Below are 20137 nucleotides of genomic sequence, written 5' to 3' on the forward strand. Positions count from 1 at the left end.
TGTAGTGGAAGCAGTGGACCTACATAGAAGAGAGAGAGAAAGTGAGATTAATTTGTCATTATTAACATGGTCTCTGGCCCAGACTCCTGCCTGCTGTTAGCACTGAGCCTGCCTGCTACCCTGCTCTACTCTGAGAGAGGTTGGTTCCATGCACACACAAATCCCCAAGATGTCTGTCCTTCCTCTGCTACAGCTCCAGCCTCTATCTGTCATTCAAGGTTCATTTATCCACCCCCTCACCCCCCCCCCTCTCTCTCTTTCTCTCTCCGTCTCTCATTTTTCATAAACCTCCATACACCCCATTATTCATCTGGCATCTTGCAGACAGAGCAGAGCGGGAGCTGGGTACCTGCAGCAGCATGCCAGGCAGGCTGCTTTCCCTGGTGCTGAATTGGTGGACCATGGGGACGTGGGAGAGTGAGAAGGGGTGGGGTTGCAGCAGGCAACTCTATTTGGTTATACTTTACTGATGGAGGAGATGGGGGTGGGGAATGAAGGCAGACAGAGCGGCGGGAGTGGTTTTACAGTAAATTGACAAGTGGTTCCTGTGGAGAAGGATCGATAAGAGAAGGAGAGAGGGAGAGAGATACATAAAACAATACTTACCTTACTAGCTCTGACTTTGCTGAGAGCTACTTTGAGGAAGCATGTACTTACTATGACAGTGACATGTGGTTGTCCCACCTAGCTATCTTAAGATGAATGCACTAACTGTAAGTCGCTCTGGATAAGAGCTTCTGCTGAATGACTAAAATATCAAATGTAAATACAATAATGCATTGATTCATTTCCCATTTAGTGTTAACTGCTAATTTCAATTTGAGATGAAAGTTGGACCAGCTATAAGACATCAGGGACAACCCCGTGGGGACCGATTGTGTCCTGAACTTTGGTGTACCTCCTTTTCATTCGCTTCATTGTAAGTAATCTGATTCCATTTGAAAGGAGGCCATCTCCTTTGGGTCTTAATTAAGACCAACGTTTGTTGTCTATCTACTGAAAGGCTACAAAGAAAATCAGAAACTGCAAGATAACGCTACAATCAGAGTCTGTCACTACAGTGCTAGCTAGTTCTGTTGAGCACCATGAACCACGAAATCAGAAATCAGAAAGAATCATGAATCTGAAGACCCGCCCTTCTTAGAGAAGAGACTTGGGCCCCACCCCTTTCCCCACAATCATGGTGAACATCTCCCTCTGCTGGTCAACAGTTAGTAAAGCACACTTGCTGAAGGGAGAGACAGCATTTTGCCTCCTGGCTGAGAAGGGAAATGTGATACAGTATATTACATAGATTCCCTCCAAGAGGGGATAATGGAGTAAACATGAAATACTTGAGCATGTTATGAATATGAATGTGAGGTAAACATATGATGTGCTGTAGAGATACACCTAGAGGAACTAACCGTTTAGGGGATGGGTATATGATCATAATACATATTCATCCCAAATATGAACACACTATCCTTGTGTAGTGTGAAGAGTATTCTAATGCACACAACATTATCGAGGTAGATAAATGATTTAAAAGGTGTAAATTAGCACACCACAATGTAGCACCGCTGAATTATAGGGCCAGTACACATCCTCTTAGATAGAGGTTGTAGGCACATGCCAGACATAATTAACAGGATTAGATCTACTTAACCAAATGACGAATGAAATGGCTCCCTCCCTGGTAAAAGGCAGATTATTTTTTTCATCAATTGGATTAGTTGACCACCGGGTGAGGAAAATAGGAATCAGACCACAGTCATCTGTCTGGTTGACACAGACCTAGGTCTATTGGCTCAAAAAAGCCTAGCAGTTGAACAGTAGGCTATAAACCTATTTAATCCCTAGCCGGGGAGCCTAGTACTTCACAACCCAACCTTTTCTCTTGATAGCATTGCTTGATAGCCTACCATCCTCTTCAACCCCCTTGAGCTAAAAAATATTGACATTGTTCAGGTGCCACCTGCCTGCTGTGTTGCACCTGCCTACTTGCATCACTGCAGATTTCCCAATTCCCCAATGGGTGCATAGTAACAAAACAATGGCCTACTGCAGATCCATATCCGTATTATAGGCCTGTAATATATGCAGTGTGATTTATGCATTTATGCATTAATTGTAGTGTTTTGCTTTTGTTTTGACAGGTAGCTAGGACAACAAAACTGTCAACAGATGACACACCTACGGGCTTTGACGTTGTATTTTTCACCTGGTATACATGTTGAACTAAAGTAGGTCTCGCTGTTCAGCAAACGTCCTCAGTTTTCACACTAATGAAACCCCAACTGTTGAGGATATGGGCCATTCGCGGGCGTGTGACAGCGTTACTGAAACCGGTCAGGTGAGAATTTTGAATGCACTGCGGACGATCCCATACAACACAACCTTGTATTTCTGCTCCCAACCACAAGGAGGAACACTGGGATAGGCACCGTGGCGTGGTGATACAAGGAAGCGAACTCCAGCAGTACAACAAACGTATCGAAGTGCAGGAGTGTGTGAGAGAGAGAGAATAGTTCGAAGACTACACTAAATGGGGACGCGAAATGGCATCTTCAACCAACGAGAGGAGGGCATTTGCTCACAAAATTAATCGGTGAGACTCATAATTTGTATGTACTCTGTAGGACAGCTAGTTCGCGTGACATGACGGACAGACCGAGTACTGCAGGATTTAAGGGCATCACTGATCGTAAACCGCGCAGACTGAATAGGAACTGAGACAGACGGAGGCCAGTCTATTGTTCAGCATATGGACTTCGAATTAAATGTGAATTTATCATTCACCCTGCCATTGTTTAGAAAACTAAAACGATTTTTCATAACTTGCGATTGTTTCTTTGTTGCACACACAGATAACGTTAACTAGATCACAGCTCTCCTTTTGCTGGTAGGCTGACACTCGAGCCATCAAACATGTTGGCTACTAGTTACCTAAATTACTGTATTTTACATTATCTTGAGGAGCCACAGGTAAAATGGATAAAAAACTATATAATTGGTAGTTATCTAGTCATACCAGCCGTTGAATTCGCTTTCCCGTCGACCTATGGGATAACAAGGCGTGGGTTGGGTTACTCTAATATTGTTGCGCTGCAAATGAACTCAGCTTGATCCTCTGTGCTGTCACTCCTAGTTCAAGTCATACTGTGTAGAACTCTTCCTGGGGGTAGGTTTGTAGATGGATCTGAAACGTCTAGTTCTTATGGAGTTCTGCTACACAATGAAATCACAAGTAGGCAAGACGGAGTTCCCCTTTTCCTGTGGAAATGTCAAGTAGCCGAGGACAGTATCTTTATTATTATTATCCACAGAGTTAGATCAGACCTACAGCCGAAATATCACCTTGCTTGACATGATGCATTTTCCTGTTCCACCATTGTTGAGTTCATACTTGTGTTCATCAAAGCCTTGATCAGGGAACGGCATGCTAAGCCATTGATTGCATGGTGGGTGGATATAGGCAATACATGGTAGTACATGCTTAACAGCAGGTGTGGTTCCGCCCCGTCACACACAAACACACACTTTCAGAAAAAGAGCGCTAGCCTAGCTGTTCACCTTGCAGCCTTCATAGAATCGTCCGAGAACCTCCTTCATATTATGGGTGCGTGGCCCTTGGAGGCTCCTGAGAGCAGACTGGATATTTTAGACATGCAGGTGAACATGTCACATCAAAACCAACAGGGAGGAAATCTCAATGACATCTTGGAATGTCAGCAGTCAAGTACAAAACAGTCAACAACACCTCAACAGGCCCATACCTTGTCTCGTATTATGACTTTCGACTGGGGCATACCAGACTTATTATACTCACTATGGTATGTACCCATGTTTCTCACTCTCACATGATTATCATATTGAGTTAGCCTAGCTAAAATGTTGAATGGTGCTGTTCCCTCTGAATGTTGACTGGCAGCCTACTAGTTCAAATTGTAGCAGCTAACCTACTACTAGGCTATGGCCTAACTTAGTAGTAACCGAGTAGAGTGGTGAATTCAGCAGCTTAGGCCTAATCATTGCTACAGTTTCCCCTCTCTCCCCAACTCTGTTATCGTCCAGTCCTTTCTCTCTCCCTCTCCCCAGTGGGAGCCAGTCCATTGTATCGGTTCAGGATACAGGAAAGGGTGTGACAGGGTGTTCCGTCTATTACCCTTGGAGGCGATAGCTTTTCCTTTATCCTGTCTAAAGTGGGGGTTGGAAAAGGTAGCACATTTTAATGGCAGAACAACACTATCACAAATTGTTGTGACTGACGCCTCTGTCAAAAGATTGTTGTAGAGTTCCATCTTAAAAGGGTTGTGTGATTTGGGTTATCAGAGGGGGGGGTGTAGTATGTCATGGGGGGAAATTACATTTGAGGGTCTCCTTTTGAAGCAGAGAGCATTAGCATTTAACATGTGGAATGAAGACGTAGTTTGACCACAGCGACCGTGACCAGGGAATTCCGGAAGCGTTATGTGTGCGTGCAACTGTGCATGTCTGTGTGTGGGAGAGTCTGAGAGTATGAGATGGCCAGTCCGTTATAAGTTTGTGGAAGAGCAGCTGCATGCTGTGTCTCTGAGAGGATTGGGGGCCGAGTTTGACTTTGTCCCCCTCTCTAAGCCTCCCATTTGCTATTAGTCCATAAAGGCCCAGGCCAGGGGCAGTGAGAGAGTTATGGCTCTCTGCCTGGTTTCTGTACTAGGCCCACCGCTCTTCTCTTCTCCCACAGATCCGGCTTGACTCGCATTCACAACAGCTGCTGGCATTCAGCACTGCTTCTAGTACCAGCTGCTGGGGACTGCGTAGTGGGGAGAGAATGGATAGCATACATGGCTGCTCACATCTGATAAGAAGTCAAAACTGGAAAGTTATTATGAAATCTAAGGCAGGCACATAATTATGTATAAAACACATCCATCTAGCATTACGTCTGGGAGTAGCCTACATATTCATAATGGTTTAAAGCAGGTTTAACTCTGGGTTATCAGCAGCAAGGGTTTCGTTTGGCTTATGTTAATTGGCTTATTTGCATGTGCATGATAATGGTGAGGCAATTCGATTTTTGGCACCTCGCTGGAGAGATTTTAGCTGAGTATCTAGATTATGGAGCATATTTGCATACGAATCTAACGCGTGCAAGTTTGGACATAACTTGAGTACAACTAATTTGAACTGTCTTTATCCACTGACAATGATTGCTATTCTGGTATTTATTATGTCTAGACTTGTTTCTGTTTGGCTTCCTGAAGATACAGCTGTGAATGAAAAACAGTTTTTCCCCTGTTTGAGCGTAATTGAACTCTACCGTTTCCTGTCCGTCTCTGTCAGGACGGTGGCTGCAGAGGTCAGGAAGCAGGTATCCAGAGAGTACGGCTCCCCTCAGCTGTCCAAGAAACGAGGAGCACACCAACCTGTAAGTAGCAGTGTGTTTTCTGTTTTTAGGTATATCACCTTGTCTTAGGTCAAACATGAGGATGGACTTTCTACGGATGAGTTGAATTTACTGTTTTGGAAACAAACAACTTTTAAGGAGGTCATCAACCACTTAGGATGTCATCTATTTGTGTATAAAAAGGCTAGCTCCGCAGTGCTCTCATTGAAGTGGAGCCAGTGTCTATGTATATGACTTGCCTAGTTAAATAAAGGTTACATAAAAAGGTGTCAAAAGTAGGTAAAGTAGGTAAAGTAGGCGACGTAGGCGACGTAGGCGACGTAGGCGAGGTAGGCGACGTAGGCGAGGTAGGCGACGTAGGCGAGGTAGGCGACGCAGGCGAGGTAGGCGAGGTAGGCGACGCAGGCGAGGCGAGGTAGGCGAGGTAGGCGACGTAGGCGACGTAGGCGAGGTAGGCGACGCAGGCGAGGTAGGCGAGTAAGCGACGCAGCGTGGCGAGGCGAGTAGCGACGGCGAGGCGACGCAGGCGAGGTAGGCGTGGTAGGCGACGCAGGCGAGGTAGGCGTGGTAGGCGAGGTAGGCGGCGTAAGCGGGAGTGGCGAGGTAAGCGTGGTAGGCGAGTAAGCGGCGCAGGCGAGGCAGGCGAGGTAGGCGTGGTAGGCGAGGTAGGCGACGCAGGCGTGGTAGGCGAGGTAGGCGACGCAGGCGTGGTAGGCGAGGTAGGCGACGTAAGTGAGGTAGGCGAGGTAGGCGACGAAGCGAGGTAGGCGAGTAAGCGACGCAGGCGCAGGCAGGCGGCGTAGCGAGTAAGCGGCGCAGGCGTGGTAAGCGGGTAAGCGCAGGCGTGGTAGCGAGTAAGCGGCGCAGGCGAGGTAAGCGACGCAGGCGAGGTAAGCGGCGCAGGCGAGGTAGGCGGCGCAGCGAGGCAGCGAGGCGGCGTAGGCGACGTAAGCGAGGCAAGCGACGCAGGCGGCAGCGAGTAGGCGACGCAGCGTGAGCGCGAGGTAAGCGTGGTAAGCGACGCAGGCGAGGTAGCGAGGTAGGCGACGCAGCGAGGTAAGCGGAGTAGGCGTGGTAGGCGGGTAGGCGTGGTAAGCGCAGGCGACGCAGGCGAGGCGGCAGGCGAGGTAGGCGAGTAGCGACGCAGCGTGGCAGGCGAGGTAGCGAGGTAGGCGTGGTAGGCGAGCAGGCGCGCAGCGAGGTAGGCGACGCGTGGTAGGCGACGCAGGCGTGGTAGCGTGGTAGCGGCGCAGGAGGTAGGCGTGGTAAGCGACGCAGGCGAGGTAGGCGAGGTAGGCGACGTAGGCGAGGTAGGCGACGTAGGCGACGTAGGCGAGGTAGGCGACGTAGGCGTGGTAGGCGACGTAGGCGATGTAGGCGAGGTAGGCGTGGTAGGCGACGTAGGCGAGGTAGGCGAAGTAGGCTTAATCACTCATATTATCCATCTCTCTTCTTTGCTCACCATCTTGGTGTGGCCTGTAGCTTGTGTTCCTGGTGGAATGTTCAGGTGTATGAATATATTGCTTCTCCGGGGCTGCGTTCAGAACATAACTGTTACATTGAACAGAAACGGTGCTCTACTGAATGACCAGTTGAGGTTTAAAATGCACCGCTGCCCTTTTTAAATATGTCACTCATTGCTTCAAGGCACACCCACCGAACGGAGCAAACCTATCTCGGTCTGTTCAAGGAAACGTGTCGCTCAGTACAAACTGTTCCGCAAACGTTCAAGCAAACTGAATGCACCTCAGGTATTGATTGTTGTGTGTTATTGATTGATTGGTTGTCAGGTGCCGCTGACAGAGGTGGTGGAGCCTGTGGACTATGAGGAGTATGTGAGTAGCCACGCCCCTGGGGCGGAGCCTGGCCCCCTCAGACAGCTGATGGAGTTCCCCCCAGATGACCTGGAGCTCCTCCTGCAGGACAGAGAGTGTACTACACTGGAGCCCCCTCTGCCCGAGGAGGAGTGAGTCACACTAACACACATACTATGTACATTATGTACAGTACACACACCAGTGTTTCCCCTAGCATTATGTCCCTTTGCTTAGCTCTGTTTCCACCTGCCTAAAAGAGTTTGGCTTCAATGGGTTTCAAATGGTCATTTTGGAGACAGGGTCTTGGATGTTGTGTTGAATTCCTTTGTGCCCCTTCTAGAAAATAATCTAGAGGGTAAGACTGACACACACATGCTCACACACATAACTAGGACTTCTTGACACACTTTACACAGCATTGTCATTCTACTGGTCTGGCAGAACACCCTGTACCTTTCCTATGCCATTGTAATATTTATGTCATACTATATAATTCATGTGTTTTTTCCACAGCACCTTTGACCCAAGAGTGAGAGATGCCTTGGGTGTCTACACAGATGACTGGTTGATCATTCAGAGGAAGTGAGTGTCCCTCTGTCATGTGTTCCATGCCTCCCTCTTTTCCATTCCTTTATCCACATTGATTTACAATTGATTTGGTTGCAATGGTGCCCATGATGTGCATTATCTCTGTGATTTAAAGATGAGGATAATGTATTTTGTCTTGTCTGTAGGTATCAGCGTTACAGTACAACCCACACCCCCCACAACTCTGAGCGCCAGAGGGAGAGGCAGCGAGGGCTGGTTAAGCAGACCTTTGAACTGGACGAGGCTGCGGCCACTGACCGCCAGGATGACCAGGACGATGCTAAGCGGCGGTCAGTCTCTCTGGATGACACGCCCCGGGGTAGCTGGGCCTCCAGTATTTTTGACCTGAAGAACTCGTCGCCGGACGCCCTGCTGCCCTCGGTGCTAGAGCGCACAGCTGCTGAGGACATGGACCGCCGCAACGCTGAGGCCCGTCTGCAGGGGCGCCACTCTGACCTGCTGGGGCTCTTCCCTCCTCCCGACGAGGTCTGTCCCAAATAATAATATTATCATCCATTCACTATTCACTTCTGTTCGGCTCAGTTGTTGCTCAGCATGTGTTGCTGAAGTGCTAGCTGACTTTGTGTAGAATGATATAGCTATAACATAGAAAGCTATGGAAACTATATCAAAACTTAATTATTTTTATATATATATATATATATGTTTAAAAGTTAATTACATGTAGATTCTGTTGCTAAAAATCAGGCAGTTCCACCATAGACATTGAACCACATCAATGAAGTGGATGTACAGTACCATGGCCTTCTCCTCAGCCATGTGACCATCTGTTTGTGTATCTTGCCTCTAGGGCTGGGCGATATGGCCAAAATATAATATTAAGGTATTTGAAAAATGTATAACGTTTTTAAGGTATTTGACGTTATTTTATGTTTTTGATTAATTAAAGTTCTACATTTGCTTTAAGTAGTGCGTGACCCTAGGGTGGCAACACATACAGTTAATTTGGAAAGTATTCAAACCCCTTCACCTTTTCCACATTTTGTTACGTTACAGCCTTCTAAACTGTATTAAATAAAATAAAACAATGTTCCTCATCAGTTTACACTCAATAACCCATAATGACAAAGAGAAAACATTGTTTTTGAATTTATTTGTAAGTGTATTAATACAGTGCCTTGCGAAAGTATTCGGCCCCCTTGAACTTTGCGACCTTTTGCCACATTTCAGGCTTCAAACTTAAAGATATAAAACTGTATTTTTTTGTGAAGAATCAACAACAAGTGGGACACAATCATGAAGTGGAACGACATTTATTGGATATTTCAAACTTTTTTAACAAATCAAAAACTGAAAAATTGGGCGTGCAAAATTATTCAGCTGTAGATCTCTGCAGTTCATCCAGAGTGATCATGGGCCTCTTGGCTGCATCTCTGATCAGTCAAACTTAGTCAAACTGATCAGTCAAACCTGAGACTGGGACGGAGATTTGTCTTCCAACAAGACAATGATCCAAAACATAAAGCAAAATCTACAATGGAATGGTTAAAAAATAAACATACCCAGGTGTTAGAATGGCCAAGTCAAAGTCCAGACCTGAATCCAATCGAGAATCTGTAGAAAGAACTGAAAACTGCTGTTCACAAATGCTCTCCATCCAACCTCACTGAGCTCGAGCTGTTTTGCAAGGAGGAACAGGAAAAAAATTCAGTCTCTCGATGTGCAAAACTGATAGAGACATACCCCAAGCAACTTACAGCTGTAATCGCAGCAAAAGGTGGCGCTACAAAGTATTAACTTAAGGGGGCTGAATAATTTTGCATGCCCAATTTTTCAGTTTTTGATTTGTTAAAAAAGTTTGAAATATCCAATAAATGTCGTTCCACTTCATGATTGTGTCCCTCTTGTTGTTGATTCTTCACAAAAAATACAGTTTTATATCTTTGTTTGAAGCCTGAAATGCGGCAAAAGGTCGCAAAGTTCAAGGGGGCCGAATACTTTCGCAAGGCACTGTACATAAGTATTAAGACCCTTTGCTATAAGACTAGAAATGTCGCTCAGGTGCATCCTGTTTCCATTCATCATCCTTGAGATGTTTCTACAACTTGATTGGGGTCCCCATTTTGAAAATTCAATTGATTTGACATGATTTGGAAAGGCACACACCCGTCTATATAAGGTCCCACAGTTGACAGTGCCAAGCAATGAGTGACCCAGCCAGAGCCCGGACTTGTACCCGATCGAACATCTCTGGAGAGACCTGAAAATAGCTGTGCAGTGACACTCCCTATCAAACCTGACAGAGCTTGAGAGGATCTGGAGAGAAGAATGGGAGACACTCCCCAAAAACAAGTATGCCAAGCTTGTTGTGTCATACCCAAGAACACTCATGCTGTAATCGCTGACAAAGTTGCTTCAACATAGTACTGGGTAAAGGGTCTGAATACTTATGTAAATGTGATATTTCATTTTTTAAAATACATTTTTAAAAAACATCAGATTTTGCTTTTTCATTATGGGGTATAGATTAATGAGGAATTTAATCAATTTTAGAATAAGGCTGTAATGTAACAAAATGTGGAAAAAGTCCAGGGGTTTGGATACTTTCCTGAATGCACTGTACATTCTAAGTAATTTCAATGGATCTTTCTCCATTCTGATTGTTTTATACTGTTCTATTCAACTTCAACCAATTATTTCCATCAATTTCTGCACTCATTTGAGAATTTCCACACTACCACGTAGGGCTGCATGATATGGGCAAACGATCTCGGCCTTATGTTTTACAAAATGTTACAATTGCACTTGTGTGAACATTAAAAAACAATTACATGTATTTTTTATTTTTTTAACTAAGCAAGTCGGTTAAGAACAAATTCTTATTTACAATGACGGCCAAACCCGGACGACACTGGGCCAATTGTGTGCCACCCTATGGGACTCCCAATCACGGCCGGATGTGATACAGCCTGGATTCAGGGACTGTAGTGACGCCTCTTGCACTGAGATGCGGTGCCTTAGATCGCTGCGCCACTCGGGAACTGTTGAAGTCATGGAAATAGAATGATTATTCTAATTCTGTAGTTTGAATATGATAGTGGCACTTTGAATACAAAGTGTTGTTTGATATGACAATGAATGAAAAATGCAAGGGAGGAGTTATTGTGACGGAGTAGGGACTAAATTGTTTGGTTAGTGTTTCCTAGGAGACCCTATAATCTTTGGCTACTTTGAATGTTTTAATTTAGCTACTTCATGTAGTTAAAATTCATGCTTCGCCTTTTCCTCTTTGATTTAGAAGATACTGTTGCACAGACAACATGCTGATTGAGGTATACACCATCCCTGGTATTATCATGCTGTATAGCTAGTTATGTTTGTTCTGATTCAGTACAGTTATTAGCCAGTTAACTAGTGATTAGCGTTAGCGACTAACGTAATTTAGGTCCAACTTGCTAAGAAAAGACAAACGAGATGTCTTAGATGTAAGAAACACAAACTAATAGTGTAATTCTGGAACCCTAGTTAATTTATATTAGGAAGCAAATAGAAAACCACATCGCTGTCATCAACATTGTCATTACGAGCATTTCGCTACGCCCACAATAACATCTGCTAAATTCTGTGTACTTCTGGCCCTTCTTTGGACACTGTTAACTATGCCATACAACTCTCCTTCCGTGGCCTCCAACTGCTCTTAAATGCAAGTAAAACTAAATGCATGCTCTTCAACCGATCGCTGCCCACACCTGCCCGCCCATCCAGCATCACCACTCTGGACGGTTCTGACTTAGAATATGTGGACAACTACAAATACCGAGGTGTCTGGTTAGACTGTAAACTCTCCTTCCAGACTCACATTAAGCATCTCCAATCCAAAATTAAATCTTGAATTGTCTTCCTATTTCGCAACAAAGCAACAAAGCATCCTTCACTCATGCTGCCAAACACCCTCGTAAAACTGACTGTTGTATAAATAAATTGGATGCAGTCTATCACAGTGCCATCTGTTTTGTCACCAAAGCCCCATATACTACCCACCACTGCGACCTGTATGCTCTCGTTGGCTGGCCCTTGCTTCATACTCATTGCCAAACCCCCTGGCTCTAGGTAATCTACAAGTCTTTGCTTGGTAAAGCCCCACCTTATCTCAGCTCACTGGTCACCATAGCAGCACCCACATGTAGCATGCTCTCCTGCAGGTATATTTCACTGGTTACCCCCAAAGCCAATTCCTCCTTTGGCTGCCTTTCCAGTTCTCTGCTGCCAATGACTGGAACGAACTGCAAAAATCACTGAAGCTGGAGACACATCTCCCTCACAAGCTTTAAGCACCAGCTGTCAGAGCAGCTCACAGATCACTGCACCTGAACATAGCCCATCTGTAAATAGCCAATCCAACTACCTCATCCCCATACTGTTATTATTATTTTTTTCGTCTCCTTTGCACTTCAGTATCTCTACTTGCACATTCATCTTCTGCACATCTATCTCTCCAGTGTTCAATTGCTATATTGTAATTACTTTGCAACTATGGCCTATTTATTGCCTTACCTCCCTTATCTTACCTCATTTTCACACAATGTAAATATACTTTTTCTACTGTATTATTGCCTGTATGTTTGTTTATTCCGTGTGTAACTCTGTTGTATGTGTCGCACTGGTTTGCTTTATCTTGGCCAGGTCGCAGTTGTAAATGAGAACTTGTTCTCAACTACCTGGTTAAATGAAGGTGAAGTTTAAAAAAAATGTGTATGTGCTCAAAACATTTTTTGCATGTGCTGCATTGACCATGCAGACGGAACATAAGTGTCTTGTGGTCGAAGAACAACATGCGCTCCATGAGTGACGGGGAGGGGCTAGATCTGTGTGGAACGCGGCATGGAGAGAGAACTCGAGTAGCGAAGTAAACTATAAAAATGGACGTGACACACGGCATATCACATTTAACAAACAAAACATTCAAATACCGTTATAGAAGGTAAAGTAAACGCCCAAACCAGTCCGTGCATCAATACCGGTATACCGTTTACCGCCCAGCCCTACTTGCCTCTGTCTCCTTCTCACGCTCTCTCCCTCCTTCGTTATGTCTGTGTACACACTACTGTGGTGTCTGTGTCAACGTTGCCATGGCGTCTGGCTGTGTAAATGTTGCCGTCGTGTTTATGTTCTCACGGCTATGTGTGTGTTGTTTGACAGGATGAGGCTGTGGAGAGATGTTCTATCCCAGAGGTCCCCAAAGAACACTGTGGTCAGAGGATCATGGTCAAGTGTCTGTCCCTCAAGTGAGTGACCATCTGTCTGTCCTTATCATTCCTAAAATGATCTTTGTCGGTCACTCTTTCACTTATACACTTTCCACTCTAATGTAAAGTGCTGAGTCACAGTTCAGGTCAGCACAATAGTAAATACATTTTGGCATTTTATTAATTTATCAATCATATTTCCTTCTCATCCACACACATGTGCTTTTTGTACCCCCTACAGATTTGAAATAGAAATTGAGCCAATATTTGGGACCCTCGCTCTCTATGATGTCAAGGAAAAGAAAAAGGTACCCATGAGTTTTTTTTAGAAATGTTTAGACTGTGTACATATAGAGCATGTTTATTTTTGAATGATCATATTATGCTTATGTCATGCTGAGCTCAAGCTTTGACTGATTGCATTATTCTAGCTCTTACTATGCCTCAAAGGTCTTGTGCTTTAAATCTCAGAGTCAAAATGGAATTAATATCCCTTGACATTCATCTCCTCCCTCTCCCAGATCTCAGAGGACTTCCACTTTGATCTGAACTCAGATCAGATGAAGGGTTTGCTGCGCCCCCACACGCCCCACACAGCCATCTCCACCTTGGCCCGCTCAGCCATCTTCTCCATCACGTACCCGTCTGCAGACATCTTCCTCGTCATCAAGGTACTGGACATAGGGCCACTAGGGGGGGCACATACATAGAGTCCAGAGAAGGCTCTATGTCACATTACAAACTACTGACTCTCTGTAGGACTGTGTCTTGGTCTGGTCACATGTTCAGGAGAAAACCCAGAGTCCTGTCCATATGAACTGTTAAAGATACAAAATCTTTTGTCCTCTATCCACCTACCACAATGTGTTTTAGGTGTGATCTGAATTACACAGCAAATTCTCCGCTGTTAAATAAACACTGAGTGTTAAATTGAACTCTGTTCCAGTGTCAATACGTTTCCACACTTTTCGGTGTGAAATTAACACTTTGCTTAGTGTAAAGCCTTATTTGCATATTTCCCTGTGTGCCTTACCTTTTGTGTGAGTTGTAGAGTTTACCACCCATGACTGTATTTGTTAGTGATCAAGACATGGCTGTTGCATTCATTCATTTTCAGTCCTGTCGCCTTCACTAAGTGAGATCCCAAGCGAATATGTTATCATTAGAATTACATTCTTTAAGACAACACAATCCATATTTTCTAAGCCTTATTTTGAGGGCCTACTTTACCCTAATACAGGCCACATCAGGTGTGCAAGTCAAATATTTTTAGGGTACGATATATATTTTGTTTTTACAAAACATAAAAATGACAGCACACAAACATCAGCGACACCGTATCTCTGAACGCGACCCAGTTGTTTGTTATAAATGTTCTATTGCCATACTGGCTGGCAACGTTCTTATCCCTTGCTTGCTTGCTAGCCAACTGTGGCTAACTTGCAGTCATGTCATCAAGGAGCAGCCAGAATAACAGCAAAGTAGCTGCATTTGTTTAAGCTGTTTTCTAGTGGCCATTTATTTAGATGCATCCATAACAATGAGCTGATGATGCGTGAATTCGCCTGGCGTAGAACATGTGCTCACTCGTCAGGACACTGTTGTTCAGAGGAACTAGCCAACAAAAGCTGAAGCTGGAAAGACTGCAAATTAGCTGTCCTTCCATTTGACCTTTTTTCAATGTATTTTTTTTGTTGTAAATAAAATGATGCCAGCTGATTCATGATTTTGACTTGCATAGAAACACTGCCTGTCTGTCTGTCTCGTCCCTACTCGTTCATTACTATGGGACAGCAGGAGATTGAATTTGAATATTAAAACAATGTTGCAAATGTCGGAGACACAGACAGCAAGGTTTATACAAATCTCTGCTGTTGAAATCTAAATGTCGGTCTAAAAGAAATGTGAGATAATGTCTAGATGATTTTTATATTGGAGGTCAAGTTTATAAATTGCCTGCCTGGGCTGATGAGACAGTGGATTGCGCAGTCAGATAGAACAGAGTATAAAGGTATTTCAATGTCATAGATTTAGCCGGAGGCAATTTGTGGAATAGACACCGGCTGGAATGCGGTTTTAACCAATCAGCATTCAGGATTAGACCTACCCGTTGTAAATTTAAGAAATTTCTCTGCCGTTATACTGTAAAATTAGTGAATTTTATCTCTTGTATAAGACATTCTATACATTAGTTTATACTGGATTAAGCATACATTTTCATGAACTGTAATTTAGTTATGTTCCAACATTACCTCCGTCTTGTGCCAATATCAGTTATATTTTAGATAGGCTCTCTTTAAGTTTTCTATATCTTACCTATCATATTAATATCAGTTTCTGACTCAAATAGGGCAAAACAAACAAGTGTAGTGTAGCTAATTATTGTACCATCTAAACCGCTGTGAAATGTATTGTATTTTCAGCTGTTTGAAGCTGGTGTACAAAACCGAAAGTAAAAAAGATGCAAAAACGAAACTTAAGAACAATCAGCATAGAAACAGCGTACATAGAACAGATCTACAGCTTCTTAGAGTTCCTTTCAATGAGAATGACATATCCACGTGAATTAGGTCGGGTTGCCCAAAAATCTATCTGTGTATTGCTGCTTTTTAATGTTCTCAGTTTTATCCTTTGAAAATAGACATGTAAAAAGATTCTGGGGGTAAGCATGGGCATCTTCAATATGTACCCATTGCTCCTCTGTAGTGCATTTAACTCTGTGTCGCAATAAGAAGACTTGTGTGGTGAGTTGACACAATTCCAAGTCTGGAAGGTTTAAACCCCCCTCAGACTTAGGAAGATGTAAAACTTTCCTTTTTATTCTTTGAGTTTTATTTGCAAATTCAAATTATGCTGGCTTGCAAAGTGGTGTAATTTCCATTGGAATCAAGCTAGAGTGGAGATATCCAAAATGTTGAAATATTTTCACCCACAACCTGCATTCAGAATGACTGCCATGGTCAGGAAGACTAAGATGTGAGACGACCTAAACCATCTCAACTGGAACAATCATTTCAGTAATGGGTGCAATAAGTCCAACTAACAGATTGGATTAGTTTAGAAAAATGTATGTTATCTTTGTGTAGCATAAGAATAATTAATCAATCAATTGGAGAAAAAACAATTCAAAAAATCTACCTGTAATATAACACTGGCTATTAACACCAACACTGGCTATTAACACCAACACTGGCTATTAACACCAACACTGGCTATTAACACCATCACTGGCTATTACCACCAACACTGGCTATTAACACCAACACTGGCTATTAACACCAACACTGGCTATTAACACCAACACTGGCTATTAACACCAACACTGGCTATTAACACCAACACTGGCTATTAACACCAACACTGGCTATTAACACCAACACTGGCTATTAACACCAACACTGGCTATTAACACCAACACTGGCTATTAACACCATCACTGGCTATTAACACCAACACTGGCTATTAACACCAACACTGGCTATTAACACCATCACTGGCTATTAACACCATCACTGGCTATCACCAACACTGGCTATTAACACCAACACTGGCTATTAACACCAACACTGGCTATTAACACCAACACTGGCTATTAACACCAACACTGGCTATTAACACCAACACTGGCTATTAACACCATCACTGGCTATTAACACCATCACTGGCTATTAACACCATCACTGGCTATTAACACCAACACTGGCTATTAACACCAACACTGGGGTTCTTATGTAACACAGGACAATCAATACAAGGTAACACTGGCCAATTTGCTGTGTAAACTGTCTTTGAGCAGACCATCCCAGACAAATCAGTGGAATAGTATCAGTATCCTTCAGCCACCAGGAAGATTCATGCCAAGTGACTTTGCAATACCTTATCATGGCTGCATTATATCACTTATTTACTTTAGATAAAGTTCTGTAAGCTTTGCCACAGGTGACAGTGAAGTGCAACGACCTATTGGTCTTTTAACTAAAGAATGTGACATGAGTTATTCTGAAGATGCATCCAATATTTGCAGTTCATATATATTGCTTTAGAAATGTGTGTGTGTGTGTGTGTGTGTGTGTGTGCATGCACCATGTGTGTACCAAGGTCAAATAATGGTCAGGTCAGCAATGTTCACCGTTACACACGTGTGTGTGTGTGTTTCAGCTGGAGAAAGTCCTTCAGCAGGGAGACATAGGGGAATCCTGTGAACCCTACATGGTCATGAAAGAGTCGGACTCATCAAAGGTAACAGTAAGTTCATAGTATCTATCTTCTATTGGTCTTTTCTTTGCCTGTGTACATGCCTGTATGGGGTCATGCACATGGGACTCTGTCCAGCTGGGTAGCCATCAGCATTTCTCAATTCGGCTTAGTCAGACAACTGCAATATTTGCAATTCCCTATTCTGTAGATCAATGTCCAACAAACTCTAAAACGTTACTACAGTATCACCTTGCAGAGGCCTTTTCTCAAGGCCTTTCTCAAGTCTCTCTCTCTTTAGCACAAGGAGAAGCTGGAGAAGCTGCGTCAGCAGGCGGAGACGTCGTGTAGCAGGCTGGGGAGGTACAGGATGCCCTTCGCCTGGACGGCCATCCACCTGGTCAACATCGTCAGCAGTGTGGGGGGGCTGGAGCGCTCCGACCCCGACTCTGACTCTGGTACTTATGACCTCTGACCTCTACCAAACACCCCCTGGTTTAATCACAGTTAGGATGTCAAGCACACAGACACACACACAGATTCTCTCTTCATATACACATGGAAATACACGTTGGAATTCCTTACATCAGTCACACTCAGACACTTCTTGTTGAATTGTGGATGTAACAAAAGTGTCATAATTTCATAATAAGCATGTAATAATTGTTATTGAATGTCTCAACGGATGACTTGTCTTTTTGTCAGAGCGGAAAGGCCATGGAACATGGAACGAGAGAAAGAAGAAAGGGTTTGAGCGGATGAGTGTAGGAGAGGACATGTGTAACTTTGCCACCTTCCGTCCAGCCACTCTCACAGTCACCAACTTCTTCAAACAGGTCAGTCAGAATGTTGAGTGTTTGTGCTACCCAGGTGTACAGTGCCTATCATAAGTATTCACCCCTCCTGGATTTCTTAAAACATTTAGTTGCTTTACAAAGTGGGATTGAAATTTTGACAAAGTAATACAAATGAATAAAATGTCTTGGTTATGCAAGTATTCACCCTTTCGTTATGGCCTAAACAACTTCAGGAGTAAAAATGTGCTTAACAAATCACATAATAAGTAGCATTGACTCACTCTGTGTGCAGTAATAGGGGTTAACATGATTTTTGACTGACTACCTCATCTCTGTACCCCACACATACAATGATATGTAAGGTCCCTTAGTCACGCAGTGAATTTCAAGCACAGATTCAACCACAAAGACCAAGGAGCATTTCCAATACCTCGCAAGGAAAGATGGGTAAAAAAAACAACTAAACCAGACACTGAATATCCCTTTGAGCATGGTGAAGTTGTTAATCACACTTTGGATGGTGTATCAATACACCCAGTTACTACAAAGATACAGGCGTCCTTCCTAACTGAGTTGCTGGAGAGGAAGGAAACCACTCAGGGTTTTCACCATGAGGCCAATTGTGATTTTAAAGCAGAGTTAATGGCTTGCTTGCCAAAATGTTGTACTATCCCTTTAAATCTCCTAGAAAATGTATGGCAAGACTTGAAAAAGTGCTGTCAGAAAGATCAACATTCAGTTTGACAGAGCTTGAAGAAATTGGAAAAGAATCATGTGCAAATATTGCACAATCCAGATGGGCAAAGCTCTTATGAGACTTACCCATGAAGACTCACATCTGTAATGGCTGACAAAGGTGTTTTGAATGTATTGACTCCGAAAGGTGAATACTGATTTTAATCAATATATATTTTTCATAATTTATATTTTATAAGATTTTATCTTCTACTTTGACATTGCAGAGTATTTCTGTAGATCTCTGACATAATAAAATATAAATAAGAAATCCCACCTTGTAACAAGAAAAATATGAAGAAATCCAAGGGGTATGAATACTTGTTATAGGCACTGTAACCTGTCTGTGGTTTGTGTCTGTGTGCCAATATACTATGATCTTTGTATCTGTAGGAGGGGGACAGGCTGAGTGATGAAGACCTCTACAAGTTTCTGGCAGACATGCGCAGACCGTCCTCTGTCCTACGCAGACTGAGACCTGTCACAGGTACCTACTACAGTACCTTCTCAGCACACACATATATGTTTATATATTGTCACCTGCACAAATTCTATAGGCTGAATAGAGAATATATTTTTAGGTTTACTAGTGTAACCTTGTTTTTCTCTCTTCCTGCTCCTTCTGTCCCTAGCCCAGCTGAAGATAGACATCTCTCCTGCCCCAGACTCTCCTCACTACTGCCTGTCTCCTGAGCTGCTCCATGTCAAGCCCTACCCTGACCTGAGGGTGCGCCCCACCAAGGAGGTGCTGGAGTTCCCTGCCCGCTACGTCTACACCCCTCACACCACCTACAGGTCAGTCTACACCGCTTATATCACCTACAGGTCAGTCTACACGCCTCACACAACCTACAGGTCAGTCTACACCCCTCACAACACCTACAGGTCAGTCTACACCCCTCACAACACCTACAGGTCAGTCTACACCCCTCACAACACCTACAGGTCAGTCTACACCCCTCACACAACCTACAGGTTAGTCTACACCCCTCACACCACCTACAGGTCAGTCTACACCCCTCACAACACCTACGGGTCAGTCTACACCCCTCACACAACCTACTGATCAGTTTACACGCCTCACACCACCTACAGGTCAGTCTACACGCCTCACACCACCTACAGGTCAGTCTACACGCCTCACACCACCTACAGGTCAGTCTACACGCCTCACACCACCTACAGGTCAGTCTACACGCCTCACACAACCTACAGGTCAGTCTATACCCCTCACACCACCTACAGGTCAGTCTACACCCCTCACACCACCTACAGGTCAGTCTACACCCCTCACACCACCTACAGGTCAGTCTACACCCCTCACACCACCTACAGGTCAGTCTATACCCCTCACACCACCTACAGGTCAGTCTACACGCCTCACACCACCTACAGGTCAGTCTACACGCCTCACACAACCTACAGGTC

General features: G+C 44.0%; 1 protein-coding gene across 1 annotated transcript in view; it reads left to right on the forward strand.

Annotated features, from left to right (window-relative positions):
• Positions 1 to 2392: 2392 nt before the first annotated feature.
• LOC135555613 (dedicator of cytokinesis protein 7-like) overlaps positions 2393 to 20137 on the forward strand; it is a 51677-nt gene continuing 33932 nt past the window's right edge. Inside the window, 13 exon segments of the mRNA XM_064988219.1 lie at positions 2393 to 2590; positions 5308 to 5392; positions 7162 to 7337; positions 7702 to 7770; positions 7923 to 8262; positions 12937 to 13022; positions 13225 to 13291; positions 13505 to 13654; positions 17142 to 17222; positions 17479 to 17635; positions 17883 to 18013; positions 19103 to 19196; positions 19342 to 19504. Coding sequence (XP_064844291.1) covers positions 2541 to 2590; positions 5308 to 5392; positions 7162 to 7337; positions 7702 to 7770; positions 7923 to 8262; positions 12937 to 13022; positions 13225 to 13291; positions 13505 to 13654; positions 17142 to 17222; positions 17479 to 17635; positions 17883 to 18013; positions 19103 to 19196; positions 19342 to 19504 — 1649 coding nt within the window. The 5' untranslated portion in view covers positions 2393 to 2540.

The sequence above is a fragment of the Oncorhynchus masou genome, chromosome 15 (assembly GCF_036934945.1).
Source record: "Oncorhynchus masou masou isolate Uvic2021 chromosome 15, UVic_Omas_1.1, whole genome shotgun sequence".
Lineage (NCBI taxonomy): Eukaryota > Metazoa > Chordata > Actinopteri > Salmoniformes > Salmonidae > Oncorhynchus > Oncorhynchus masou.